The 25322-nt window shown below is 36.0% G+C and overlaps 5 protein-coding genes across 7 annotated transcripts; all 5 read left to right on the plus strand.

Moving 5' to 3' along the window:
- Nucleotides 428-4692, plus strand: LOC105170012 (transmembrane 9 superfamily member 5). 2 transcript variants are annotated; one of them, XM_011090585.2, is made up of 7 exons: nucleotides 428-822; nucleotides 1430-1470; nucleotides 1740-2328; nucleotides 2457-2588; nucleotides 3301-3457; nucleotides 3558-4042; nucleotides 4408-4692. In XM_011090585.2, the coding sequence occupies exons 1-7, from the start codon at nucleotides 686-688 to the stop codon at nucleotides 4622-4624; spliced, it is 1758 nt and encodes a 585-aa protein (XP_011088887.1). In that variant the 5' UTR covers nucleotides 428-685; the 3' UTR covers nucleotides 4625-4692. The 2 variants fall into 2 exon arrangements, with proteins under 2 accessions (XP_011088887.1, XP_011088888.1); XM_011090586.2 differs by having other exon boundaries at nucleotides 685-822; nucleotides 1745-2328.
- On the plus strand, nucleotides 7364-9822 carry LOC105170013 (cytochrome b-c1 complex subunit 9). Its single transcript, XM_011090588.2, has 3 exons — nucleotides 7364-7599; nucleotides 7877-7924; nucleotides 9440-9822. The coding sequence occupies exons 1-3, from the start codon at nucleotides 7483-7485 to the stop codon at nucleotides 9488-9490; spliced, it is 216 nt and encodes a 71-aa protein (XP_011088890.1). The 5' UTR covers nucleotides 7364-7482; the 3' UTR covers nucleotides 9491-9822.
- On the plus strand, nucleotides 11246-14016 carry LOC105170015 (60S ribosomal protein L10a-1-like). Its single transcript, XM_011090589.2, has 6 exons — nucleotides 11246-11366; nucleotides 11523-11560; nucleotides 12006-12225; nucleotides 12836-13001; nucleotides 13206-13411; nucleotides 13773-14016. The coding sequence occupies exons 2-6, from the start codon at nucleotides 11556-11558 to the stop codon at nucleotides 13824-13826; spliced, it is 651 nt and encodes a 216-aa protein (XP_011088891.1). The 5' UTR covers nucleotides 11246-11366; nucleotides 11523-11555; the 3' UTR covers nucleotides 13827-14016.
- Nucleotides 15011-17578, plus strand: LOC105170016 (ferredoxin, root R-B1-like). The gene is made up of 3 exons (XM_011090590.2): nucleotides 15011-15050; nucleotides 15150-15228; nucleotides 16866-17578. Exon 3 carries the CDS (start codon nucleotides 16872-16874, stop codon nucleotides 17325-17327), a length of 456 nt encoding a protein of 151 aa, XP_011088892.1. The 5' UTR covers nucleotides 15011-15050; nucleotides 15150-15228; nucleotides 16866-16871; the 3' UTR covers nucleotides 17328-17578.
- LOC105170017 (glucan endo-1,3-beta-glucosidase 14-like) lies at nucleotides 20444-24754 on the plus strand. Of its 2 annotated transcripts, XR_848467.2 has the most exons (4): nucleotides 20444-20594; nucleotides 21293-22323; nucleotides 22408-22579; nucleotides 24108-24754. XR_848467.2 is itself a non-coding variant. In XM_011090591.2 (3 exons), the coding sequence occupies exons 1-3, from the start codon at nucleotides 20543-20545 to the stop codon at nucleotides 22465-22467; spliced, it is 1143 nt and encodes a 380-aa protein (XP_011088893.1). In that variant the 5' UTR covers nucleotides 20444-20542; the 3' UTR covers nucleotides 22468-22583. The 2 variants fall into 2 exon arrangements, 1 of the variants encoding a protein (XP_011088893.1); XM_011090591.2 differs by lacking the exon at nucleotides 24108-24754 and having other exon boundaries at nucleotides 22408-22583.

Raw genomic sequence — 25322 nt, forward strand, 5'->3', positions numbered from 1 at the left:
AATACAATTATTAGAAACCGAAAATAAAAACACAATCAAACGGGATTTAAAGTCATGGGTTCGAAAGAAGTATAATTAATTTATCGTTTTCACTTCAAAAGATATTACTACTTTGAAGATTATATGATATATGGACAGTTCATGGCTTAAATTTAAAAAGAAGTATCTACTTTGAAAAGCATGATTTTTGGAGTGACAAAGCCTCAATCTTGCTAACTAAATTAGGCCTCGTTGCAATGAAAGTCTAATTACTGACAATGATTTTATGAAAAATTGTATTAATAACGGTGGAACACAGTTGTAGCATAATTTAAGTTTTGGTTTTGTTGGGCCCAATATAACCGGAAGCCCAACGATTGGCCTTTGTGAGGCCCGTTTTAATATAACCCAATTTATTAGGCCTGTTTGGTCAACTCAGACTCAGACTGTATCCCAATTGCTGAAGCGTTTTCGGTCTCTCAGCTGCGATTACTTCGGCCCAAATCCAATAGCGTTTTTACTCTGGCCACCGGCCAGTACAAGATTCGTCGGGAACGGTCTCCCGGCCGTCGTTGACCGTTCTTTTACCAGGCTTCAACCCCGCCCGCAACAGGCGCCACCCCCCAAGTCCCACCACCATCTCCCCAACTCTTCCATCTTTCCGCCATTGAAGACTCGAGATCAGAAACCCTCAAACTGATTGCAAATGGGAATCTTGAAACTGCTTTTTATAACTAATCTAATTCTCCTACTGCCTTTCCAGCTTCAATCTGCCAACACTTATAATGTAGGAGATCCGGTGCCCCTTTTTGTTAACAAGATTGGGCCCCTTCATAATCCCAGGTATTGTTTTTCCATCCGCAACTTGATTCTTCTCAAGTATTGGATTCCATGAATTTTAACCATATTTTGTTCTGTGAGCATGAGGGTTCTCTAGATTTTGTGGTTTTAGCAGATTGTTTTGTTTGAGGAACTTGGGAGGTTGTCGTCGTGTCTGTTACTTTCATTCGACCTTTGTTCCTGTTTAAGGATTTTCATTGGTAAAAGATTCTTTATGTAATTCTTGGTCGTATAAGCGATGAAGTGTATATGTTAGTTTGTCTTTGGTTTTTGTTTGCAAATGACTCATTGTGATGGTTCTTCTTGTGCTGTTTACTTGTCTCATTCTCTAGCATGAAAGACTGCCGTTGCTCTAAGAGTTGGCTTTGAGGCCTTTAGGTTCATTCATGCGATACGTTTTACAAAAATGATTCGAAATAGATGTTTGAAAACTTCAGGAGAGCAGGTTCGTTTACGGTGGTCACCAAATGCAAAGATGCTGCCTCAAAATATTAGATGTGCATAAATAGCATCTGTAGTTGCTATAGTGGAAGTAAAGCAAACTTTCTCTGGGGCATCCTGTTTACGCCCATCTTATTCTAATATGTTTTCACTTGTTACTCTCTTGCAGTGAAACATACCAATACTATGAGTTGGCCTTCTGTCATCCAGGTATGTTATGCCACTTGCATGTTGCGTCAACCTTTTGAGGCTATCCCATACACATCATAGTTGAAGAACTTCTAAATAATAGGATCCTTCTATTACTGCATAATGACATAATTGTGTAATACTTTCTCAAAGGGACTGTATGTTTCCTTTTGTACGCCTTCAAGAAAATAATGCCATTTTGCTGAAATGCATTTGCAAGTAGCTTTGAGGCCTTTGGTGTGAATATCCTTGATTAGCAGTCCATATCTCATTATTTGTCTCATTGGCAGATCAGGTGCTTGAAGAGAAGGAAAATCTTGGGGAAGTTCTGAACGGTGACAGGTTAGCAAATGCTTTATATGAGTTGGAATTTGCTGTGAACAAAACTGGTGCAGCTCTTTGCCAGCAGAAGCTCAGTAGCGGTGAGATTGCAAATTTCAGGCATGCTATAACATATAACTTTTACTACCAGATGTACTATGACGATCTTCCCTTGTGGGCATTCATTGGAAAAGTTGAAGAAGGAAACTGGACTGATGACGGTATGGGGCCAAAGTATTTCCTGTTTACCCATGTTCAGTTTGATGCTCTATACAATGGAAACCAAGTCATAGAAATCCATGCCTTCAGTGACCCAAGTCATGCAATAGACATAACAGAAGATGTTGATGTCAAAGTTGATTTCACTTATTCTGTGTCCTGGAAACGGACCCCTAGACCATACAAGAACCGAATGGACAGATACTCGGCAGCTTCCTTACTGCCTATACTTCAAAAAACTCATTGGTTCTCTTTTGTTAATTCGATTGTTATAGTAATTCTGCTTATGGGACTGCTTACCGTGCTTTTCATGCGGCATCTCAAGAATGACATAAGAAAGTAATTCTCTGTGCTATGATACTCATTGCTTTTTGCTGCTGCCCTGGTGGGTTGTACCGAATCTTGGTTTTGTCGTACCTCAGAGGCAAGTACCTTCCTAAATCTTACTCCTCCATTATTATTCTCAGGTGGTCGATTGGAGATGAAGATGAGGAGAAAGAGGTTGGTTGGAAATACATTCATGGGGATGTATTCAGGTGCCCGACAAACCTGCCATTGTTTTCTGCCATTTTGGGTAGTGGCACCCAATTGTTGAGCATGTAAGCTATTGTTATCCAGTTGCTATATCTATACTATGCAGGACACTGCTTAAATCACACCTGTATCATAACATAGTTTTGGTAGCTACGTGTCGTGCACAGCTACATTTGTTTTCAGTTTCTTGGGTTGTTTCTTTCAGTTGGCTGCTAATCTTGTAGATTTCCTTGGATAGCCACCAGAAAGTATAAATGGCCACTTATTTACCCAAGCAGAGATTCCACTATGATACATGCTCCTACTCTTGTTCCTCAAATTCTTCTTTACCCTGAGACTCTAGTCCTCTCTCAATCATCAACCCAGATAAGTAAGCTAGTGCCTTTCAAATTATCCTATAACTGAAAAAGATATATTCATATTGGGAAACAAAATCTGCTTCTTACAATTTTGTTGCCAGTTTTCTTTTGTTTCATCCTGGAATGGTCTCAAGTCAACCTTATTTAGGTAGGGTCAACCATCCTTTGGTTTAGCTATACTTAGCTTCATTGGTTAGACCCCCAACAAAAATTTGATCTTAAAGTACCTTTTTCGTAAAATTACGGGTTACAGCTGTTGTGGTAATCGCCTGTGTTACTCTATATGCTTATCCGGTTGCAATTTTTAGGCTCTTCTCTCTATGATTGACCTATCCATGAAAATTCAAACAGGGACTGACAATTCAGTTTTATATTTGCTTACATCTGCCATGTAAATGATCGTTTGTTCATTCTGCAGGGTTCTCATCTTATTTGTTTTGGCATTTCTGGGAGTCTTCCATCCTTACAGCCGTGGCACTCTCTCAAGTTCTATACTCATTTCTTACATTCTTACAACAGCCATCGCTGGCTATAGCTCTGCTTCTTTTTGCAATCAATATGCTGAAACTGGATGGGTATGGATGCTTAAGCCTTAACTCCCTACTAATTCTTCAAATCGTCCTTTGCTATTGTAACTGCCAATATGAAAACTGAAGTTAATCTATAATTTTTCAGGAAAGAAGTGCTCTTCTAGCAGGAATACTCTTCTTAGGTCCTTTTCTCTTGACGGCATTCTTCCTCAATATACTGGCTTCATATTTTCGTGTGACCACAGCGCTTCCTCTTGGAACAATGCTTCTCATTTTTCTCATATTTACACTTGTTGCAATTCCGTTACTCATCCTTGGTGGAGTGGTTGGACACCGCTACAAGTCCCATCTCCAATCGTTTCCCATTACCAAAAAATGTCCAAGGGAGATTCCGTCATTGTCTTGGTATCGAAAAACGCCGGCTCAAATGTTTCTTGTAGGGATTTTACCTTTCAGTGCAATCGCCCTGGAGTTACACAACTTGTGTGCTACTATGTGGGGCTATAAAATCTATACTTCTCCTGGAATTTTGTTTGTTACGTTTGTAATTCTTGCCATTCTCACTTCTATGTTGAGTGTTGGCTTGACTTATCTTCAGCTGGCTGCAGAGGACCACGAATGGTGGTGGAGGTAAGATTTCTGCCCGTGTTGTAGTTAATTATGCACACACGCGCACACACACACACATTACATTCAGTTTTTTCCTCTAGCTAAGCCTGAGCATGATGCTAATGTCAAACTTCAAAGATCATGTTTGCTTGCATTTTTTTTTTCTGAGTGAAAAAGGTTAAAAACATCAACAAGCCAAACAAACATATCTCACTTCTCAAAGATCTTCCCCCTTTTTCAATACTTTTCCTCAAATATTTGATAAAATTCCTGAAGATTACTATATATATGCATACATTCACATATATATATTTTTATGTAAATTCAAAACACTATTATATGCATATTTTTATCATCCAATCACTGAAACAATGAAAGTTTTTCAGGTCTGTACTACGTGGCGGCTCAACAGCAATATTTATGTTCTCCTACTGCACATACTTCTACTTGAAATCAAATATGAGCGGCATCCTGCAGACTGCCTTCTTTTTCGGCTACAGCGCCTGCATGTGCTATGCCTTCTTCCTGATGCTTGGAACAGTAAGTTTTCAAGCTTCTTTGCTGTTTGTTGGGCGCATATACCATGCTGTCAAGAGCGAGTGAACTTGCTGTTGTATGTGCATCAAAGATAAATTGTAGAAACAGTTGAAAGTATGACCAACCACCATTTTCCCGACACCTCTTTCATGGGATCAACTGAAAGTAGATAAAAGATATGTTGTTGAAGTTTCTTACAGAGTTGAGAGTGCAGTTGACCTCAATCTGTAATTACATTTTGTTCCAAGTGAATCGCTGTAGGTTTCACATAGAGTCTCAGTGTCTCAATACTTTACTGCTGATTTAAATACTTGTATGTATACACATATATTTACATATACAACTATAACCGAAGATCGTTCAACGATGCACTCCAAATGGAGAGAGAGAGAGAGAGAGGTGATATATTATTGTGCTACTAAATTATTAAATCTCGCATTAATAATTAAAAAAAATACTTATCTTGTTCTCGCATATCTTGATATTCTTGTTATTGCAGCAGCTCCTCTCATCTTTGCTTTACGTAATTTAATGTTTTTTTCAACTTATAAGACGCTATATCTTATTTTCGAAATAAATTATTAAAGTATTTGGATATAATAAAATTATGAAATTGATAATACGATCGTAATGGCAAGTTTGTAATTAATTCGAATAAATTTGGACGAACTTGTTAAGCTTTTGTAAATAAGTTAGTATTACTAATTCTTTTCTTTTTTTAATTAAGGTTATAAGTTCATGACATCTTATTTTTAAATCTTATCATCTTAGAAAAATAATCAAACATTCTGTGTCATCTTAAAAGTTTTAAAATATTTTATAAAATATTTAAAATAAATTATATATTTACCCAAATCACATACTAAAAAACTACAAAAGAAATTGATTGGCCACAAAAGTAGTTGGGCAAGAAAACTAAAATAAAGTTTGAAACGATTGATTTAGGGATTGTAGATTGTGGGAGACATATTGTGAAATCATGAACTTAGAAGTTAAGGACAAGAAGTATGCAACGTCATCAAATGCCAAAAAATATCTCAACATATTTCCACACATTCCACTCACATGCTTGCTTCTCCATATGTATACCAAGAATACGCGTTGTTTCCATCTAGCCACCCATAATTCTTGGTCTTCACCATCACCATTCACACATTTAATGCACAACATTTACTCAAACCCCTACTTGTTTCAACATTAATTTCACATTTATCTGTTTTGTGTGCAACACATTTACCATCAAATTGAACACTCAACACCTGCACATATTTACGATATAATTGATGTATAATTTAGGAAAAATGATCAATCATATTACCAGTGTATATATCAATTGCACTTGCTCTCTAATTTATTTGGCTCGATCAAATCAGATTTAAATAATTTTTTCTCCATAGAAACGTGCAAAGTTCCGAAGCCAACAAAAGAAAAGAAGACTACAAAAAGACTCCTCAAGTCTATAAAGCAAGAGATCATCATCTGTGCTTAATTAGGAGACTTGCCTTCACACTCTCTCCAACTTCCACCACCTCCACATAAATCTAAACCCAAAAAACCCTCCATCACCATCTAACCAAACTCACCATTCTTGCAACATTAGCAGATCCATGGAAATACCCTCCACCACAAACTCAAAAGCCCATGAAGATCAACACAAGAACCCTACACCTAGCAATGATCAACTCCCAACTAGTGATCATCATCATCGTCATCATCAACCCTTGATCAATATATCTTGCAAACTCACACCCCATCAAGACAACAACTCCCCCTATCCAACCACAAGAGCCACATGGCAAATGGAAAACGCACGTGCTGAGCAAGAGACAGGACCGGAAAATGGGCTGGTCGGGCGAGAAAAGCTGATGAGGTATTGGAAGGAAGTCAATAATGGTGGTGCAAGTACGATAGTCGTCCCGGAGAGATGGGGGCAGGAGGATTTGCTTAAGGATTGGATTGATTGTTCATCGTTCGATGCGTTGTTAGCTCCGAAAGGAGTTGGCTTAGCTCGAGAAAACCTTGTTGCTGAGGCACGGCGCCGAGGCCGAGCTCGGGGGGTGCCATGTCTAAATTAAGACTACTGTAGCTATATATAATTAAGAGATCTCAGTAATGTAATTTTCTGTGTTAGGTTGTAAAAGAAAATGCTTGAATTGTGTGATGCGTATATTTGGTACGTAATCAAATTTAAGTAGAAGTGAAGAAATAAAAGCAAATACAATGCTTTGATAGTAAAAAAATGTGTAAACTGAAGAACAATTTATTTTTACTTTTACTTTTTTCTTTCCCGATATATGCTAGACTGTGATTACATCATTACCTTAAATAATTACAAAATTATAGATAAATAAAATATTAAAAAATTATTACATACTCAAATTCAAGTTGCAACGCTTTTCTTTTACTTTTTTATTTAATTATTTATCTTTTATATTTACCAGATATATTACCTAATAATATCCATATACCCGTAATAGGGTCCACAATACAAAATTAATTATTTGAAAGATAAATTTTAAAAGGTAATTTGCATTGAGAAAAAATATCACAAAAAAGAAAATAAAAATTAATTGTTTTGTTTTTCATATGAAAATAATAAAGATGATGCATAAAACTTTTAGAAACCATAAGGCCCAAATCCATATCCTCATTGGAAAATAAAAGCCCAAACCATGGATTCATTGGGCTCATAAGGCCCAAATACAATAGAACACGAACTTCATTGACCTAGCCCAGATCTTGTATCCAGTAAATGGGTCGAGGTCTCGGATCCGATTCACCGAATTAACAAACTCAAAACCCGTGTTGAAAAGTTCTGAGGATCAATCAATCTTCCGCAGTCTCTCCATTTCTCCTTCCTCGCAAGAGATCGACGGATTTGCAACTTTCTCTTTTGTGTTTGAGCAGATAAAAAAAGATCGGAAATGGAATCGGCAGCTAGACGAGGCGGCGGAGTATGGGAAGGGATGTACAGACTGATTATGCGACGCACTCCTGTCTACGTTACATTCGTCGTCGTCGGCGCTTTCCTCGGTGAACGCGTCTGTATCTTGTTTTATATCTATGTCTAGATGTGTATGTGTGTCTGTGTGGTTATTGTGTTCACTCGATTGAATTGGATCTGGGAAATGGGATACCCTTTTTTTTCCTAATGTTTCAAGGATTCTGGGGGATATTCTGGTTTGTGCTTGAGGTGTTAGGGAGTGATTAGGGTTTGTTTTCCACTGCCCCCTATACAAATTCTGCTCATTTGTTTTAAGTTTTAGGTTGCTTTTGGTGCTTTTTATTTGATATGTCGATTCATTGTTCTGGTTTCAGGCTGTGGATCGTGGGATTCGTAGTCTGTGGGACCACATCAACGTTGGGGTATGGTTATTAACTTCTTTTTTTTTTTTTAAATTTATATTTAAGGAGCTTTAGCTGAATTTTATGGTTAAATTGTATGTTGTCCTTGCTGTAATTTAAGTTAATTCTTTGCAGATTTTATGGTTTTCTTGCTTAAGCAACTATTACAGATTCGGTTAACATTTTACACAAGTGATGGGTAAAATGATGGTTAGAATTTTATGTGCAAGAGAATCCTCGCAAAAGAATAAATAAACAAATAAAAACAACATATCAGTGCATCCAACAAGATGCTAAATTATGGGATGTGTTTGTATGTCATTTGTACTGTTTGCTACAATTGCACATTCCAGTGTTCTTCATAGGCATGAGACTTGATTATATTTCTTTATATCATTATTCATTGCGAGTCTACTTGTACTGGATATCTGTGTTCTTAGAATATATTGTGCCCTTCCATCCAAAATAGGTACATCAGCTGAGTGCTGAGGATGGAGGTCTTAAGTAGACTCTGATCTTGAGTACTATTATTAGAGTTTCTCATGTGTCAAGATCTTGCAATTAAAGCTAGACTAAGATTCTTCAATTTTTTTAAGTCAATTGTGGTGAGCTTTTTTTCATTTCCTTAGTTGTCCGTTTCTATTAATTTTGTGTGTGTGTGTGCTCTGAGAATAAGACAGATGTAATATGAAGTAGATTTCAGAAGTGCGGCTTTTGATATATTTGATGTGTACATATTGTTGCCTAACCTTGAGGGACTTTGTAGTAGATATGTATCCTGCAATGTATCTTGTAGTCTTTAGTTGATTAGTCATTGCATATGAGCATATTAATTATGGTCATGTTAATTTTAAGTAGAGTACAATATAGAGAAAGCTTCCGGTAGTGCAGAGAGGTTTAAAAAGATTTAGATTGAAGAAAGTTTTTAGTATGTTATTGGTTTTGAAGCTATGTGGAACAGAAGTGTTATTGGTTCTTCTTGTTAAGAAGTTTTGTTCCCCTATGAAATTAAGTTGAATCTTACTCCTGCAGACACTGTAGGTTGCTCATGTGATAGCTATATTCCTTCCTAGACAAATTTTGCTTCATTTTTCATGACAAATATGGAAATTCTATCCTTACCTGGTCTTGCCAGATGTAATCCAAAAATAAAGAATGCCATTGCTACTTTCCCTGAATCTGGCCCTTGACCTAGAATGTAGACCAATCACAAGTACAAATAAGTTGCCTGAAAAATGGCTTTATCCGCTAGACTTGTGGGTTACAACAACATCAGCAGTTATGCCATTCAGCAAACCAGAATAATTTTTATTCCTGTCAAAATCAAAACATGCCTCATTCAATTCATTCTTTGATGTACCCCTTATTGTTATCATAAATTGTCTTGTGTCAATTTCCTCCTCTTTGGTTTCCGTTACGGCACACTTAAGTTCTTGGTAAATGCCTAGTTTGCAGGTTCTTTATTTAAATTCCATGTTTATAGATGGGGGAACATGTTTTATATATTGCAGTAAATTTGTGTTTGTTGGATTGCAGAAACGATACGAGGATATCCCAGTTTTGGGACAGAGACAATCTGAAGAATGAAGTACGACTGTCACAAATCGCACCGGACTTGTCTTTTCCATAGATTCAAAGATACATTTTGAGGTTTAATAATTGTTACCTTGTTTGTGCTTGCATGCTGTGAGCCTGTGGTTTCTTTAGACTGTAAGAACAGGTGAATTTGCAGTTTGTAGCTTTTTGCTTTACAGTCCGATAAATTTTAAGACGTGAGATGATTTGATCATTCTGGACGTCCAATCTCGACTCCAGATGAAATATTTTATTGAACAGCGTTTGATGCTGCCAAAACCACATCTGGGTTAAAATCCAGAAATTTTAAAATAAAAGCAGGGGTGTTCCTAATTTTTCTTGAACACGGAGCAAATGTCGTTTGCTGCTTTGTCCGGTAAACATTTTTGCCTGCGTCTTTAATATTGGGTGAAATTCGTACTAATTATTTTAAGGTCGAATTCAAGCATAAACCTCGAACTTTTATACAGTGGCTTGAATATGTTTTGTGCATGTATATAAATATAAAAATTTTATGGACAGGCATTGGTTCCGATCTTCATCCTCCAAAATCTACAGCCTCTTCCAATTTATGTCCATTATGTTTCATTTAAAGGATAAATTGCAATGAATTCGTTTAACATAGGTATGAATATCTTCTCATTGTTTAAAAAATTATCAATATTCTTTTTTAACGGGTCTAATATTTAACTCAATTTGTTAGGTTTTCATTTATTTTTTATGTTGAATTGATTAAAATGCTTTATAGATTAAAATTAAAATAATATTTTTTATAAATTAAGTGGATAATATTTTTATAATTTTTTTAAAAATTTTGTCCATAAAATAATATTTTTTATAAATTAAGTGGATAATATTTTTATAATTTTTTTAAAAATTTTGTCCATTTTATTTGATTTTTAAAATTTTTTTATTTTTAAAAAAACTACAGTAAGGGCAAAGTCGATAATTTCATATTTTTATTCAAAAATAACACAATTTTATTAAATATAAGGGGTATTGTAATTTTTCAAACAATAAGAAGGTATTCATAATTATGTTAAATTTTAAGAAAAGCTGTTATAGTTTATCATAATTTAAAACTACTATGTATAAATTCAAACTCAATACAAGATCAATTGGTACAATGTTATTCACACTATACACTCTCGCTTTTAACATATTAAGTTGACTGTAAAATCATACATTTCGATTTTTCTTAGCTATCTGTCAGTTAAGCTTCCAACTCCCAACATTATCATTCTTTTACTTTAATTAATATTATTCTCTTAATTAAAATATTACAGATATACCACTAACATTCAACACTATTTTCAATCCACACCACATAACAATGGATGAAAATTTCATAATTGAGGAGATTAATATGAATTTTAAAGTAATTAAATCATCGATGATGTATTAATTTCATGGTTAAGGCTAAGGTTTGAGATAATGGATTCGAGACCTAACAGGTGTATAAATATTTATATCACCTTATGTGAATATTTATAATTTATTTTTCAGTGTTAGTCATATTAATATATTCATTAAATTGAAATATTGTTAAATGTATGTTATCATTTACTTATCGGTATTAGTTATTAAAAAAAAAAGGGTAATGAAATTATTTGTTCAAAGATGAGCTACGATTTGGACTGAAAAGTACTCTATTCTTCGCCATTATATCTTAATGGGCTTAACCTGCTGAGATTTGGAGCTGTATGTTTTTTTTTCTTTCCCCAACTTTTGGGCCGACGTGGCCTCCTTCGGATAGCCCAAGGAAGCCTAGGGTTTCTACCGCTTTAAGCGTATCAATATTTATGTTCAGCAATCAACTCCACTTCATTTCTGCTCTAGCCACTTCTTCGACCGTCTCGCGAACCCTAATTCAGGGTTTTCTCATCAGGTTCGCCGCTCTGCGCTTCCATCTCCCTCCTCTGTATTCTTACTTCGTGTGGGGATATGTGTATGCATGTATGTGCATCTCCATCTCGCATTCTGATGCATTCAACTTATACTGATATCTTGTTTTGTTTTTTGTCTGAATTTTTCGTTGAAGCAGAAGTGAGTTTGGGAAGATATAAGATCTTGAACCATGAGGTATGAAGCATTTTCCTGTTCTCCCTCTCTTTCTCTCTCTATATCTTTTTTTTTTCTTTTATTTCAACCTAGAGGATGGTTCTGTCTTCCTTCTTTCCGGGTTAATTTATGATAAATTGAATAATTGGATTGGATGAAATCTATTAGCAAACGTTTAGGTGAATTAATCGTGTTGATCTATGTGTCTCCTCGAGTTTTGCATATCTGATAAAATGACATGCGGATTGCCTGTTATTACTCTGTTCGACATGTCTAGTCTAGGGTGTGGTTTTAGGACATTGATTTGCAGTTTCTCATGTTCAACTTAGTACAGTTGCTTTTATGGAACGAAAGAAACAGCTGTATTTTTTCTCCACATTATTTTCATGCTTGATTATGACTAGACAAAAAGGTACACAATTGCTGCCGTAGGGAGCTGATGTATTTTGGTTGTAATATTTTGCAGTAAGCTTCAGAGTGACGCCCTGAGGGAAGCTATCTCTGTGATTGCAGCAGATTCTAAGGAGAAGAAGCGGAATTTCACTGAGACAGTCGAGCTCCAGATTGGACTCAAAAACTATGATCCACAGAAGGATAAGCGTTTCAGTGGGTCTGTGAAGTTGCCCCACATTCCAAGACCAAAAATGAAAATCTGTATGCTTGGTGATGCCCAGCATGTTGAAGAGGTATTCCGCACATCCCTATTAGTATGCTTCTACTGTCAAAGAAATTCAGATAGATTACTAAAATAGTCATGACTTCAGCATATCATTTGTTCTCATTTTCATTTATTGGTAAAATTGGGCAAGTTTTTCTTCTGCTCTAGTATTCAGTCTATAATGCTTTACCCATAAGAGAACACTGATATTACGAGAAGTGAATAACCTTTGCTTATGTAGTTTTTGTTGGTGATAGAAAGTATGGGGAGTACAAGATAGAAGATATTTATGAATGTCTTATTTTCTCTATTTGTATAGAAAAATATATATTTTAGTCTATATCCTAATCACACTACAAGTTAACTTTATTTTTAAGCTGAACTGTTCTTGTTCTTGGTGGAGAACCGTTTTTAGTACAATATTTGACCCTTTATTAGATGTGGCTTGTCCTTTTCATAATTTGCAGTATCAAATATTGTTGTGATATGCTCAGTTTAAATGCGATGTTAATGCTCTTTCACAAGAAATTTTGGGATATCAGCTACTTATATGCAGTTCTTGTTGTAGATTGCTGTGTCTGCTTATATTGTAAATATTTATTACTCGCGCTATTTTGATGTGATTTACCCTTATGCAGGCAGAAAAGATTGGCCTCGAGTCCATGGATGTGGAGGCTTTGAAGAAGTTGAACAAAAACAAGAAGTTGGTGAAGAAGCTTGCGAAGAAGTATCATGCTTTCTTAGCCTCAGAGGCAGTTATCAAGCAAATTCCCCGTCTCTTAGGGCCCGGTCTTAACAAGGCAGGCAAGTACCTTCATTACCATCATAGCATGTAATTCTTGTGATCTGGCTTGTATGTACGGGTTACTGTGGTGGGATGCTATCTCAGTGTTGTTCAACATGTTGCTCTATATCCACATAATTTGTATAAAGATGATAATGATATTTAGATAATTAGATTCAATTCTATATTTGCTCTTTTGGCTTATTTTCACTTCTTTGATGCAGGCAAGTTCCCAACTCTTGTGACTCACCAGGAATCGCTTGAATCCAAGGTGAATGAGACCAAGGCGACAGTGAAGTTCCAATTGAAAAAGGTGCTTTGCATGGGTGTTGCCGTTGGGAATCTTGACATGGAAGAAAAGCAAATCTTTCAGAATGTGCAAATGAGTGTGAACTTCCTAGTTTCTCTTTTGAAGAAGAACTGGCAGAATGTAAGGCCATTTTAGACATACATATATCTATCTATCTATGTGTGTTTATATATATATTTAAGGTGATGCCCTTTGCATTCCCATGTTGGAATTATCATATACTGATGTTTCATGCTTGTTTGTTCTTGACCAAGTAACTGGTTATAGTTTGGAGGTTTCTTGCTGCGTCGACTTAACTATTTAATTTCTCCAAAAATATGTGCCACAGAATGCATTGGACATAGTTGTACCATCATAGACAGCGGAAGATGAATGTTCATATCACTTTGTGCCATGAATTTCTCCAATTGATTTTCATAGCATTAAAAGTTCACACGTGCCAACCTCAAAGATTGCTAACAGTTTGTCCTTTGGTGTTCAGGTTAGGTGCTTGTACTTGAAGAGTACAATGGGGAAGCCACAGCGCATTTTCTAAGGAGTTTGATTTTTGTTTGCAAGTGGTAGGGTGAGAAGTTGTAAGAGAGGAAAAACAATTGATGATTCCCAAGAGATGGGGTTTTTTTGTTTTTGTTGTTATTCTGATACTTTTCTCAGATGCATTATGGATACTGATTTATTTTCCATGCTTTCTTACAATCTTTTATGGACGCAGGTTGTTTCTGTTATTCGTCTCTAACATGATGCTTTTAGTGTTGGTTAACTTTGTATTATAGCGGCATTTCTCATTGGTGTAGTAATACAGAAATTTGATGTCTTGGAGGCATTAAAATAGGGATCTTGCCTGAGCAGATACCCATCTCTGATCATCTGCGGGTCAACTATTTTTTGGCTGTTTCTGGGCCCTTCACTGGAGATCGTTTTGATATCCATAGAAAGTGACCGTGTATTATTTTGTTGTTTCCTTTGGTATCTTTGTCTCTGATTCTTGTTTTAAGGATGTCTAAAATTAAAACTAGTGTTATAGCCTAATACCGAAATTACCTTGTTGAAAGTCTTACAATCCTATGTTTTTGTCTACTTGCCTCAGCTAACAGGGGATAATCTGAATCGCGGATTGACTGCATGATCAATAGTGGCATGGTTGTAATTTGTAAAAGAACTCCTAGGTTCCAGCAAACCAATGTGAAGTACGCCAAACATTGGAAAGCCTTTTTCACGTTATTTTCACATGTTCATTCAATACGACAACACTTGCACCAACTTTTATTATAGGTTTAAAAAATCAACAAGTGCCTTCTTATGCTAACTTCATTGAAAAATTCAAAATAACAAAGGTGTAAATCATGCCCAAAATTCAAATATCAAATACTAACCCATACTTGATGAATTAAGAGGATTGTAAAATATCACATTGAGTTATAGTTTATGGCGACTACTTCAAATAGTGGACATCTTTAAATTCATTGTAAGGTGTTCAATTGGTAAAAATAGACCATTTCTTATTAAAAAAGTTGCTTATTACGATTATGTGAGAGTTGTGCTGATAAATAATTTGCGAGTAGAAGGATCTTTTAAAAATAATTCATTTAATGTGGATCAAGTGTACAACTATTAAATACCAATAAAATCATATTAGAATTTTAATTGATTAATAAAGAAACACGTCACATAATTGAAATATATTGAATTTATAGGGCTCGGGGTCCACGAGCCTAATATATTTTTGTGAAAAACGAAACCAAGGGGCGGCGGCAAGCAGGTTGGTATTGGTTGCCTTGTTTTTTACACTAGTGCCTCTGTTAGGGTATCTCTCTCATCCTTCACGCTTAAATATTAACGTCTTGCACTCTGCACACAGTTTACCGCTCCACCCTGAGACCGGCGTTGCTGCTACAGCATCAATCTCTCACCACACCCCTCTTTCTAAATTTACTGAGGTAGGTTTTGTGTTCTTCTTCAGTCCCTTTATTTTTTGTCTTTCCTCGACATCTCCGTCTGCTCTTTTTCCATCTTGTTATTTACATTAAAGTATGAGCGTTGCATTTTCTGAAAAAAGCGGACCCCGAGTTGATTTGCAACCCTTTTGGATCAGGCCAGATCTTGAAATTCTTTATGGTTTCATTTTATTTTCTGGGTTTTTATTTTTTACTTTTTCCAGTTTTTTTCTTGGTGTTTGCTTTCTGATCGGTCTAGCGAGTTTGGCTGTCTGACATGATTTTCGTCTGTTTTCTTTTTTATTTCCTTCCTCTTTTCTGTGCTGGGCGTCTATTTGTTATGCTTTTCTGAAAAAGAGAATTCTTTTTTAAGAAGGAAAAAGTGCAAATCTTGATGACTGATTATATAGTACTGGTTGACTGTGCTTGTTTTAGTGACAATCCTCTGATATCTGGTGGGAATCTTTAGATCATGTCGCACTTGTTTATACATTTGACACTTGGTGTTGTTTGCTGTTTTCTTGTACTATCTTGAGGTAGTTTTTTCGCTTTCTGAATACTTTGGTACAATAAGCAGTTTCTGTTCTTTGTGTCGTGGTAAAAGCATATATGTACATCATAATGTGATCTTGCAAAAGTTTTAGTTGAGCTTCATTTACAATTTGTTTTTGCAGCTGAAGCGTTGATAATGAATTCTGTAACCCTTGTTCTGAAGTTGATTCATTTGTTTGATCATATTTGATACCTTGATGTTGTGTTCATCCGAGTGTTGTGTATTTGATTTGTGAACAAGAGTTGGAGTTCTCCTTTTTGTGGAATTATTTGTCTTTGTTATTTTCCAGTATGCCGTTTTTCTTAGTTCAACTCCTTTTGTTGCTCTCTCAAAGTATTTTTTGCTTCAGCTCAAATAATGTAAGAAGAGAAAGTTTGAGTGTAATTTAAGTTGTTCCTTCAAAATTAAAGTTTATCAGTGTGGAATCTGTAACCATTAGTGCTGTAGATGCTGCTTGCGTTCAAGCTAGTAGTGACTGGCTTCTATTGTGGAGCCTCGAGTGAAGGGCATGGAGTAATTTGCTTGCTCTTCTCATAATGCTCCAAACATCTATTGCTTTGTTGCTCTGAAATGCACGACCGATATGTTTCCATCGTTTTGGCATTGGCAACAGGCATATATAACATATATCATGATAAAAAGAAGGCAGACATCATATTACTCTTTGTTGTTATGCACAAACTTTACTGTTGATGCTGTTGAGACATAGTTGCTGTTGGAGAATATGGTCTTATGGTGTCCTGGTCATGACCAACGAGTTAAAAGGCCTAGCATACATGTAATATGAGTTATGAGGATAGTATAGATGTAATATGATGTTTTATTCTCTTAATCTATCAAATGTTAACTACTGAACATTCTTCTTTTCCTTTTGGATGCAGTGGAAAAACACTTAATAGATACCTCATAGTCAATGAAACATCTTCTGTGTTTAAACTCTTGTTTTTCATGAATCATTGAGAACCTCAAACCATGTTCAGCCCAACAATAAAAAAAAAGTGGATTTGATTCAACCATTGCTTTTGTCTACTTGCATTGGATACCTTGGGTACCAACTAGATCAACATGCTGAAAGTTCCTTTTTCAGGAGAACATGGCGACTGCAAGGCTTCCTACCATCTGCATGTTCGGCAGTGCTCCACAAAGCCGAACTAGAAGTGCCTTTATCAAGAGCCCGTCTTCTTTGGGGTCCGTAAGGAGCATTACCAGAACCTTTGGCTTGAAAGCGAAGCCCGATTTTAGAGCATCTTGCATGGCTGTATACAAGGTGAAATTGATTGGACCTGACGGTGCTGAGTGTGAGTTCGAGGCACCAGATGATTGTTACATCCTCGACTCAGCTGAGAATGCAGGAGTCGAACTTCCATACTCATGCAGGGCTGGTGCATGCTCCACCTGTGCAGGGAAAATGGTGACGGGAACTGTCGACCAGTCCGATGGTTCGTTTCTTGATGACAACCAAATGAAGGATGGGTACTTGCTGACATGCGTTTCCTACCCGACTTCAGATTGTGTGATTCACACACACAAGGAGAGTGATCTATATTGATTGTCATTTTCGTTTCTGTCATCGTTGGCTTGTTAGACCCAAAACAAATTATTGGCCTGGTTAGTCAGTTGCAAACATGATCGTTAGCCTTGCTCGTCGAGCTTTTCTAGTCCGACAACCTCTGCTAGCATCTCTTCAGCCTCTTATGTTTCTTACCTGGTATGTTTATGTTAAAAGGGGAATTTCAAGACTTCAAAGAATTAATTGTGCTACAACCTCAGTATGTTAGAAAGATTTATTATATGACCTTAGCTTGGAGAAAAATGGGCGAGATATGTGCTAAGTGCCAACTCGTTTGGTCGCATTAGTTTTCTGATTGTCAGAGTTTGATAACTCTTTTGTTTGTGTCTTAAATTGAATTGTGTGATTAGTTATTTGTAGTAACAACTTGTTAGGCTAAGGGAACATAATCATATTGAAGATCAAGTAAAATAAAATAGATTAGTGTTTGAACGAATTATATGTGATCTGTATCCATACATGACTTTTTAGATCTGGGCCTGGGCCGGGCCTGAACATTAGCCCAAAAGAGAGAAAAACACATCAATTTATACGAAGTTCAGCTCAAAATCAAACTGAAACTAATGTAGAGTTAATTACAAAACAGGAAAAATCAACAGAAATTCCTTATTTAGGTATTTTAAACTGTTTTAGCATAAATACATACATATATATATACATATATATAAATATATATAAAAAAGACATGATTTGACTATAAATTGACAATGAATAGTAATTTTTGTTTCCCAAAACACAAGATTAAACATACAATACTTATTTTAAATTGTCTTTAAAACAAATCCAAACATACATACTATCTTTAACACACACTTATTTATCTTTATCCTGAAATGATCTACATCGAGTACTTGGATCTATTTTCCACTTGATTTAGAAAATGAAAAGGTAATCTATCAGATCAACTTAACAACCCCAAACTAAACAGTCTAGTTCTCCAGTTCATCAAATGCATGTAACTCCGGAATGACCACATAACAGAGGTCAATTCCAGCTCTATGAATCAATGGTAGAATCTACTAACCTAACCAAATAAGTACTTCAATCTGATTTTAGTTCATTCAGTAAATCGAAGCAAAATCAATTGGATCAATCTAATCACTGCAAAATTCAACACTCCTATTCACCATTACATCAATTAATTTAAGCTCCAAAACACCAGCACAACAAGAAAATTAAATTTAAAGACGTAACTAAAAATGAAGAATAAAAAAAGACTAACCGTTTTGGAGGTAAGAACCGTACTCGGTGGCATAAAACACAACAAAATACTTAAAAAATGAATCCAAATATTACGAATATATTTTAACTCGTCTTGGAGATAATTATAAAATGAAAACAAACATAGCGAAATTGTTTTTCAATATTCACCTTTTAAAAAGGCCTAGAAAGGTGGCCTTTTTGATAATTTTGGAAAGATAGATATGCTTGCTGATGGGCTATAGTGGGCCAGGCCCAGAGAACACTGGTGCGAATCAGAATAAAGGCCATAGTTGTGGCCTACAAGAAAAGTTTCCCTGGTTTGCATGATTTTCCTTTCTATCTTTTCTGGTTGAGTAAAAGATAGGTGGGGTGGGAGAAGGGAAGGGACTTTTCAAGTGTAGGGGGTAGACCTTTAAGCACTGAGGATCTTATTTCATGTAAATTCTTATCACCATCTACAATCCCCCTCCCCCCCCCCATGGAGAGATATTCTTGGTGAACAATGAGAGTTGAGTTCTATTTAGTTTGGAAGAACATTGATACATCTTACCCAAGCACTATGCATAATTGCTAAGCCAACTTTATACAAATCTAAATACAAGTCAAAGGGTGAGAAGAAAAACGTGGAGAAAATGACGAAATGCTCTTTGATGTGGCATGATTAGATGATTCTTTTTGCGAGTAATTTTTGAAAAAATAAATTGTTATCTGTTTTGATTGATGTGTCATATTGCATTTTTGTTTATATGATTCGTTTTGACTCCATATAAACATTATGATTTTATTTTGAAAAACTCTCTCGTTAAGAAGATATGATTTTGAGACTTATAAACTACTCAAACTCCACCTATATAATTAATTTTGGAGGGTATTGAATTCAAACTCATTATCCATAATCGATGCTGGGCACATGAAAGCATCGTCAGCTCTCTGACAAGGTTTGGGATGGGCACATAAACTCATTTCTTTAATATAGTGTGCCACGTAATTGATATCCTTTTTACGAGGTATAATTCATTTTGAAATGATGCGGCATGCGTTGTTACTGGGTGCTGCTATTCGAGGGATTATTTGCTTTAATTTTATATGAGTTTTATGATTTCATTTTAAAAGTACGTGTTACGAGTCACTCAAATTCTTTATTTTTAATCAATATGGAATGCGTAATAGAATCATTACGAATTAATACGAAATTTTTTACTTTTATGCTTTTGTTTTATTTCATAGCTTCAAAATTTATCATATTTTCGAATCAGTCCATTTACTAGTTCTTGATCATAGTTATCCTCTCACGTAGACTCAATCGTTCTTTTCGATAAATAACAAAAAGTTAAATATTGTGGGGTTGTTGATAAAATTAGAGAAAAAACCATCTTCCCATTCTGTGGTATCATATCCGAGACCACATTAGAGAAGAATCTTGTCCGCCACTAAAAATCTCTCTACTCACCACATGCTCCAACCTTTGAAGGGACCAAAACGAGAAAAATAAAAAAGATCTTAGATAATGAAGTGGAGTCTTGAGGTCATTGTGGTCAAATATGAGGGTATTTCAAGAAATTAATGCGGCATGTATGTAATTCACTCTTCCCAACTGTATTAGTGAATGCTCCTTTCTCTCCTCATTGAATTTGATTAAGACCCTCAGGAAAGGTGAAAAAGAGAAGGAATCAGATTATAGAAACAGCCAAAGGCAGCTATTACGTGGAAATAAGCAAGCGGAAATATGTAGAAACAAAATCTTGTCCCATTACAGTTCAATGGCAGCTGTTTGAATTTATTTTATTATTACCATTAAGAAGAAAAGATTGCAGCTACTTCATTTTCACATTATGCCTTTAGTCCACTCTTTGAATATAATAAAAAAAGAAGGGTTTTTTTTTGGGGGGGTGGGGGTGGGGGTGTAGTTGTGTATAGTATTGAGCGGTGACATATATAGAGACATCCAACAATAAACCACGGTTGTGAGTGAGATACAACAGAGTTGGCATATGGCCATGGCCACCCTTTTCCGGGTTCTTCTTCTCATCCTCATCTTTTCAGGTCATTCTAATTACTTCAGTTTCAAGAAAAGATGGGTTTTCTTTTTTTAATTCCTCTTCTCTTGAAGTTTTGAGTTTATGTGTTTTGCATGTGATGGGCTGCTCCTTTTATTTCTCATGATGATAATGAGAAGAGAAGGAAAAGAAGAACTGGGTGCTTGGGATTTGTTGTTATTAAGGAATTGTTTAGCTTTGTTATATGTATGTGGAGTCATTCTGCTTTGTGTGGATAGATTTACATATTCTTTTTGCTATTTGGTCCGATTTTGCTTGCAGTAAATAGGTGGCAGGAAGTCTATATCTTCAACTTTGAGAATTTGTGGCCTTTCATTTGCTTATTTAATCTATGAAAAGAATGGTTCCTTTGTGGAATTCTCTGAGATAGGAAGTGATTCCTGTAAATTAGATGAAGTGACAGTGGATTCTTTGGTAAGAACAGGAGTTTATGTTTCTTTTTAGGTTATTGGAAATTGATGCGGAAGCAACTTATTTATAACGATCTCTTTAATATCTGAATACAAATGTTACGGTTTTTATGCTTAATTTGATGTTTTCATTTGTCGTTAATGAACTACTTAGTGACGATGACTATCTGCGAAAGTTAGCCAGAAATCCTGTAAATTATACAGGTTCTATTCAGTTTTTCTCTTCCTGTTTCCATGATGTATATACTTACTTGACTCTCTTATCTGTCTTTAGATTCATTTGTTAGCATCCGCAGCCTCGGATTAGGAATTAATTATGGCCAGATTGCCAACAATCTCCCATCACCGTCACGTGTTGCATATCTACTCGGATCTCTCAACATAAGCAGAGTAAAACTTTATGATGCTGATCCAAATGTGTTATCAGCATTCGCCAATACTGATGTTGAATTTGTTATCGGACTTGGAAATGAGTATCTGCAAAAGATGACTGATCCAATTCAAGCACAAGGGTGGATTCAACAGCACGTGCGACCTTACATATCTCAAACCAAGATCAAGTGCATCACTGTCGGAAATGAGGTTCTCACAGGCAATAATACTCAGTTAATGTCATATCTTCTCCCGGCAATGCAGACTGTGAATGGGGCTCTTGCAAATCTTGGCTTAAGCAAGGAGATATACGTGACCACTGCTCATTCATTTGGAATCTTAGGTAACTCTTTTCCACCTTCTGCGGGTGCGTTCCGACAAGATCTTACTGAGTACATCCAGAGTATTCTCAATTTCCATTCACAGACTCACTCGCCATTCCTTATAAATGCTTATCCTTTCTTCGCGTATAAGGATAATCCACAGCAGATATCATTGAACTATGCACTTTTCCAGCCTGATCCTGGTATGACGGATTCAGTGACAAATTTGCATTATGATAACATGTTATACGCACAAATTGATGCTGTTTATTCAGCAATCAAAGCACTGGGACATACAGATATACAAGTTAAAGTTTCTGAGACAGGTTGGCCGTCAAAAGGGGATCCCGATGAGGTAGGGGCTACACCAGAAAATGCCAGATTATATAATGGTAATTTGCTAAGACGAATAGAGCAAAATCAAGGGACTCCTGCAAGACCATCAGTACCAGTTGATATCTATGTTTTCGCACTTTTTAATGAGGATCTAAAGCCTGGTCCTGTGTCTGAGAGGAATTATGGATTGTACTATCCTGATGGTTCTCCTGTGTATAATATTGGATTACAAGGTTATCTTCCGCGCATGGATTATTCAGCTTCGAAGAAAAATGTAAGGGGATCTGTATATTTTACTGAGTTTCTCTGCCTTTTGTTTGAACTAATCAATCTAATGTTCTGTCTTTTTACTTTTCAGGTCGACCGCATCTTAAATCTGTTCATCATTCCCATAGCTTTATTGATATATTCTTTATAGCTAATAATTTATCTCATATGATGGAAAAGGAAAAGAAAGTATGGACACACAGTTAATCCTTGAAATTCCTCTAAGTCTGTTACCTGGGTTCTTTATGGGGAAAATTTGGGAGGTAAGGACTTCTTCACTTTCTTTTCATTTATATACACCCCATGATTTTGGCATATCAATAGATGCTTTCTCCCATACCGTCGCATCACTTCATTAGAAGCTTAATCACTAAAGGACGCTAGTAGAAAGAAATCACCGAGCATCCAAGTTCAAGGACCACATGCTTAGAAACAGTTACAGTCACTTTTTAAAGTGTCTGAATCAGTTGCCTATTTCATTCTTGATACCACACATTTATCACCTCGCGTGTAAAAGGACAACAGCTTGTATAGTTGGAGCAATATTTTCAGGAAGCTTTTACCTAGCAACCAATTGATGGCCTAAATTCTTGTCTAGTGGAGAATGGTAAAGGGTCTCCATCATCCTAATCTCTACTCTCAATAATGCATTATGAATGTTATAGTGACAGGATTCCTATCTTCCTCAACACAAAAGTCCATTATCAAGAAATTAGCCTCCATCTACACTCCAAAAATTAGCACTTACTCATTTGTTTAATATAAACCGCCAAACTTGAAAGCTCATCTTTTTTTTCGTCTCTAGTTGTGAAGCCTCCATCTGCTGTGACATTTTCTGTCTTTATTTGTCCAACCTTTTTTACCAAACGGAATATATTGCGTCATTTGTGTAGTCTGGAATATCTTTCTCATGTCATTTTCACATCTATATCTGGCATGCACCTATCCTACTTCTAGAAATAATGTTGGTTTTTCAATTTCAAGCTCATAAAATGCAACTTTTTTCATACATTGGATTGTGATATGTGATTCAAGCCTTATATCATGAAGCTCTTGTTAATTGATGTGTTGGATTAGTTTTCTTCGCGGTGAGAAATTTTTGTTGCCTATTTTGGAGTGTGTAACGTCAATATGATGCTTGAATAAATGGACGGTAGCTTTCACCATCATGGAGCTCATCCTGTTTCCTTTTTGTGAAATTACAGTAACACCCCTCAACTATAGTCAAATTACACAAATCACCCTTACTGGTGGAATATAATTACTTGACGCCCCTGCCAGTGATGTTTTGGTTACACTCAGAGGGTATCTGAGAAGTGAAAACATTGCTGATAGAAGGTGTCAGGAGTAATAAAAACATCATTGAAATGTAAAGTTGCGTTGTTACTCAAATAGTAGGGGTAAGTTTGGTGACTTGATATGGTCGATGGGGTCTTAATGTAATTATTCCTTTCTCCTTCAGTGATCTTACATCATAAGATAAGATTAGATAGAGAGAGATTCCATTTTGATGAATTACACACTATGTCTGGCTACTATCAAATTTCAAATTAAGTAGGCCAAGTTTATGACCCACCAAACTATTACAAACCCTGATGCTTCATTGACATAGTTCGGTCCATAATTAGAAGAAAACATCAGTATTTGTGTAAGCAACGTTGTTCGTCTACACAAGATCAGACGAAACATGTGGAGTATCAGACAGTCACATCAAGAATATATCTAATTTGATGAATATTGTTTATGGGACTGTCTGAAATCTTGACAAGATCGAATCTTTTGATTTTGCAGGTAAAGATGACAATCTGTTCCTAAAGGGCTGGAGAGATTTTACCATACATGAATAGGAGAACTGTATACTTAGTGATTGAGATACATTTTCATTGAGTAGAATTATTCATTCACAGAAGCTGAAAATAAAGAGTCCTTGTAGCCAACCGGTGATTCTCACCTGCACAGATAACCTTATTTTGAGGATATATACAGAATTTGATTATATACTATATGTCTGAATCCCGATGGTTGTCTGTTCATTTTTTCGAGCTGTTGACTCCGACGGATACAAGAAATTGACCCTGTAAACTACCCTTGTTCTGTATTTGAGTGGAATTTCAGGTGATCTTGCAATTCATTTTGTCATACTGAGATCAGATTTTGGTGGAAAATCAGGAGAATCTTTTGACCGGAGAATTCTTAGGGCGGATGTGTGAATGTGCGGGGGGCAGACACGGGAAGTAGCAACGTCGTACACGTTTACTCCTCTTGCACGTTCGGTTCTTGCTTGTGTTTTTTATGCTGACTGACGTTGCTTGTAGGAAGATTCAAATTTTGAGTCGGTGTCAGCACACAATCTTTGTCTTTTCTTTTTCCTTTCTTCTACATTTACAAACTGCCAGTAGGTAGGCATCAATAACAAAGTTGATTTTTTCATTCTGCTACTCGTTTCAGACAAGACAACAAATTAATAGTATGGAACAAGCATAGGGTTTCTTGATCAACATATACTCAAACTAGTTCTATTTTTTGGCCAGTTTCGAAATATCATCTCCAGTAACATACATACTCCGTGTGGGTCTGCAGGATAAACATCGATAATAACATACACGTAACTTATTTTTGGGGACCGACAAAAAATGATAATCTAAATGAAATAACCGAGCACCTATGATACAATCGGGATCATATTATAGCCTTCAACAACTTGACATGTTTATGTATAAGAAATAATAAATCAGTGCAGTGGGTCTTTGAAATTTAATCAGAAAGGTTTTTCTTCTCTAAGTACCTTTAATCAAATGGTAACATGAAATACACAGACGTAAAAGATTTGGACAGGTCCATAATGTCCCAGATTATGAGTGCTATGTATGACACTTGGTTGCATAATGTCCCAGATTATGAGTGCTATGTATGACACTTGGTTGCATAATGTCCCAGATTATGAGTGCTATGTATGACACTTGGTTGCATAATGTCCCAGATTATGAGTGCTATGTATGACACTTG

Source organism: Sesamum indicum, linkage group LG9 (assembly GCF_000512975.1).
Source record: "Sesamum indicum cultivar Zhongzhi No. 13 linkage group LG9, S_indicum_v1.0, whole genome shotgun sequence".
In the NCBI taxonomy this organism is placed as follows: domain Eukaryota; kingdom Viridiplantae; phylum Streptophyta; class Magnoliopsida; order Lamiales; family Pedaliaceae; genus Sesamum; species Sesamum indicum.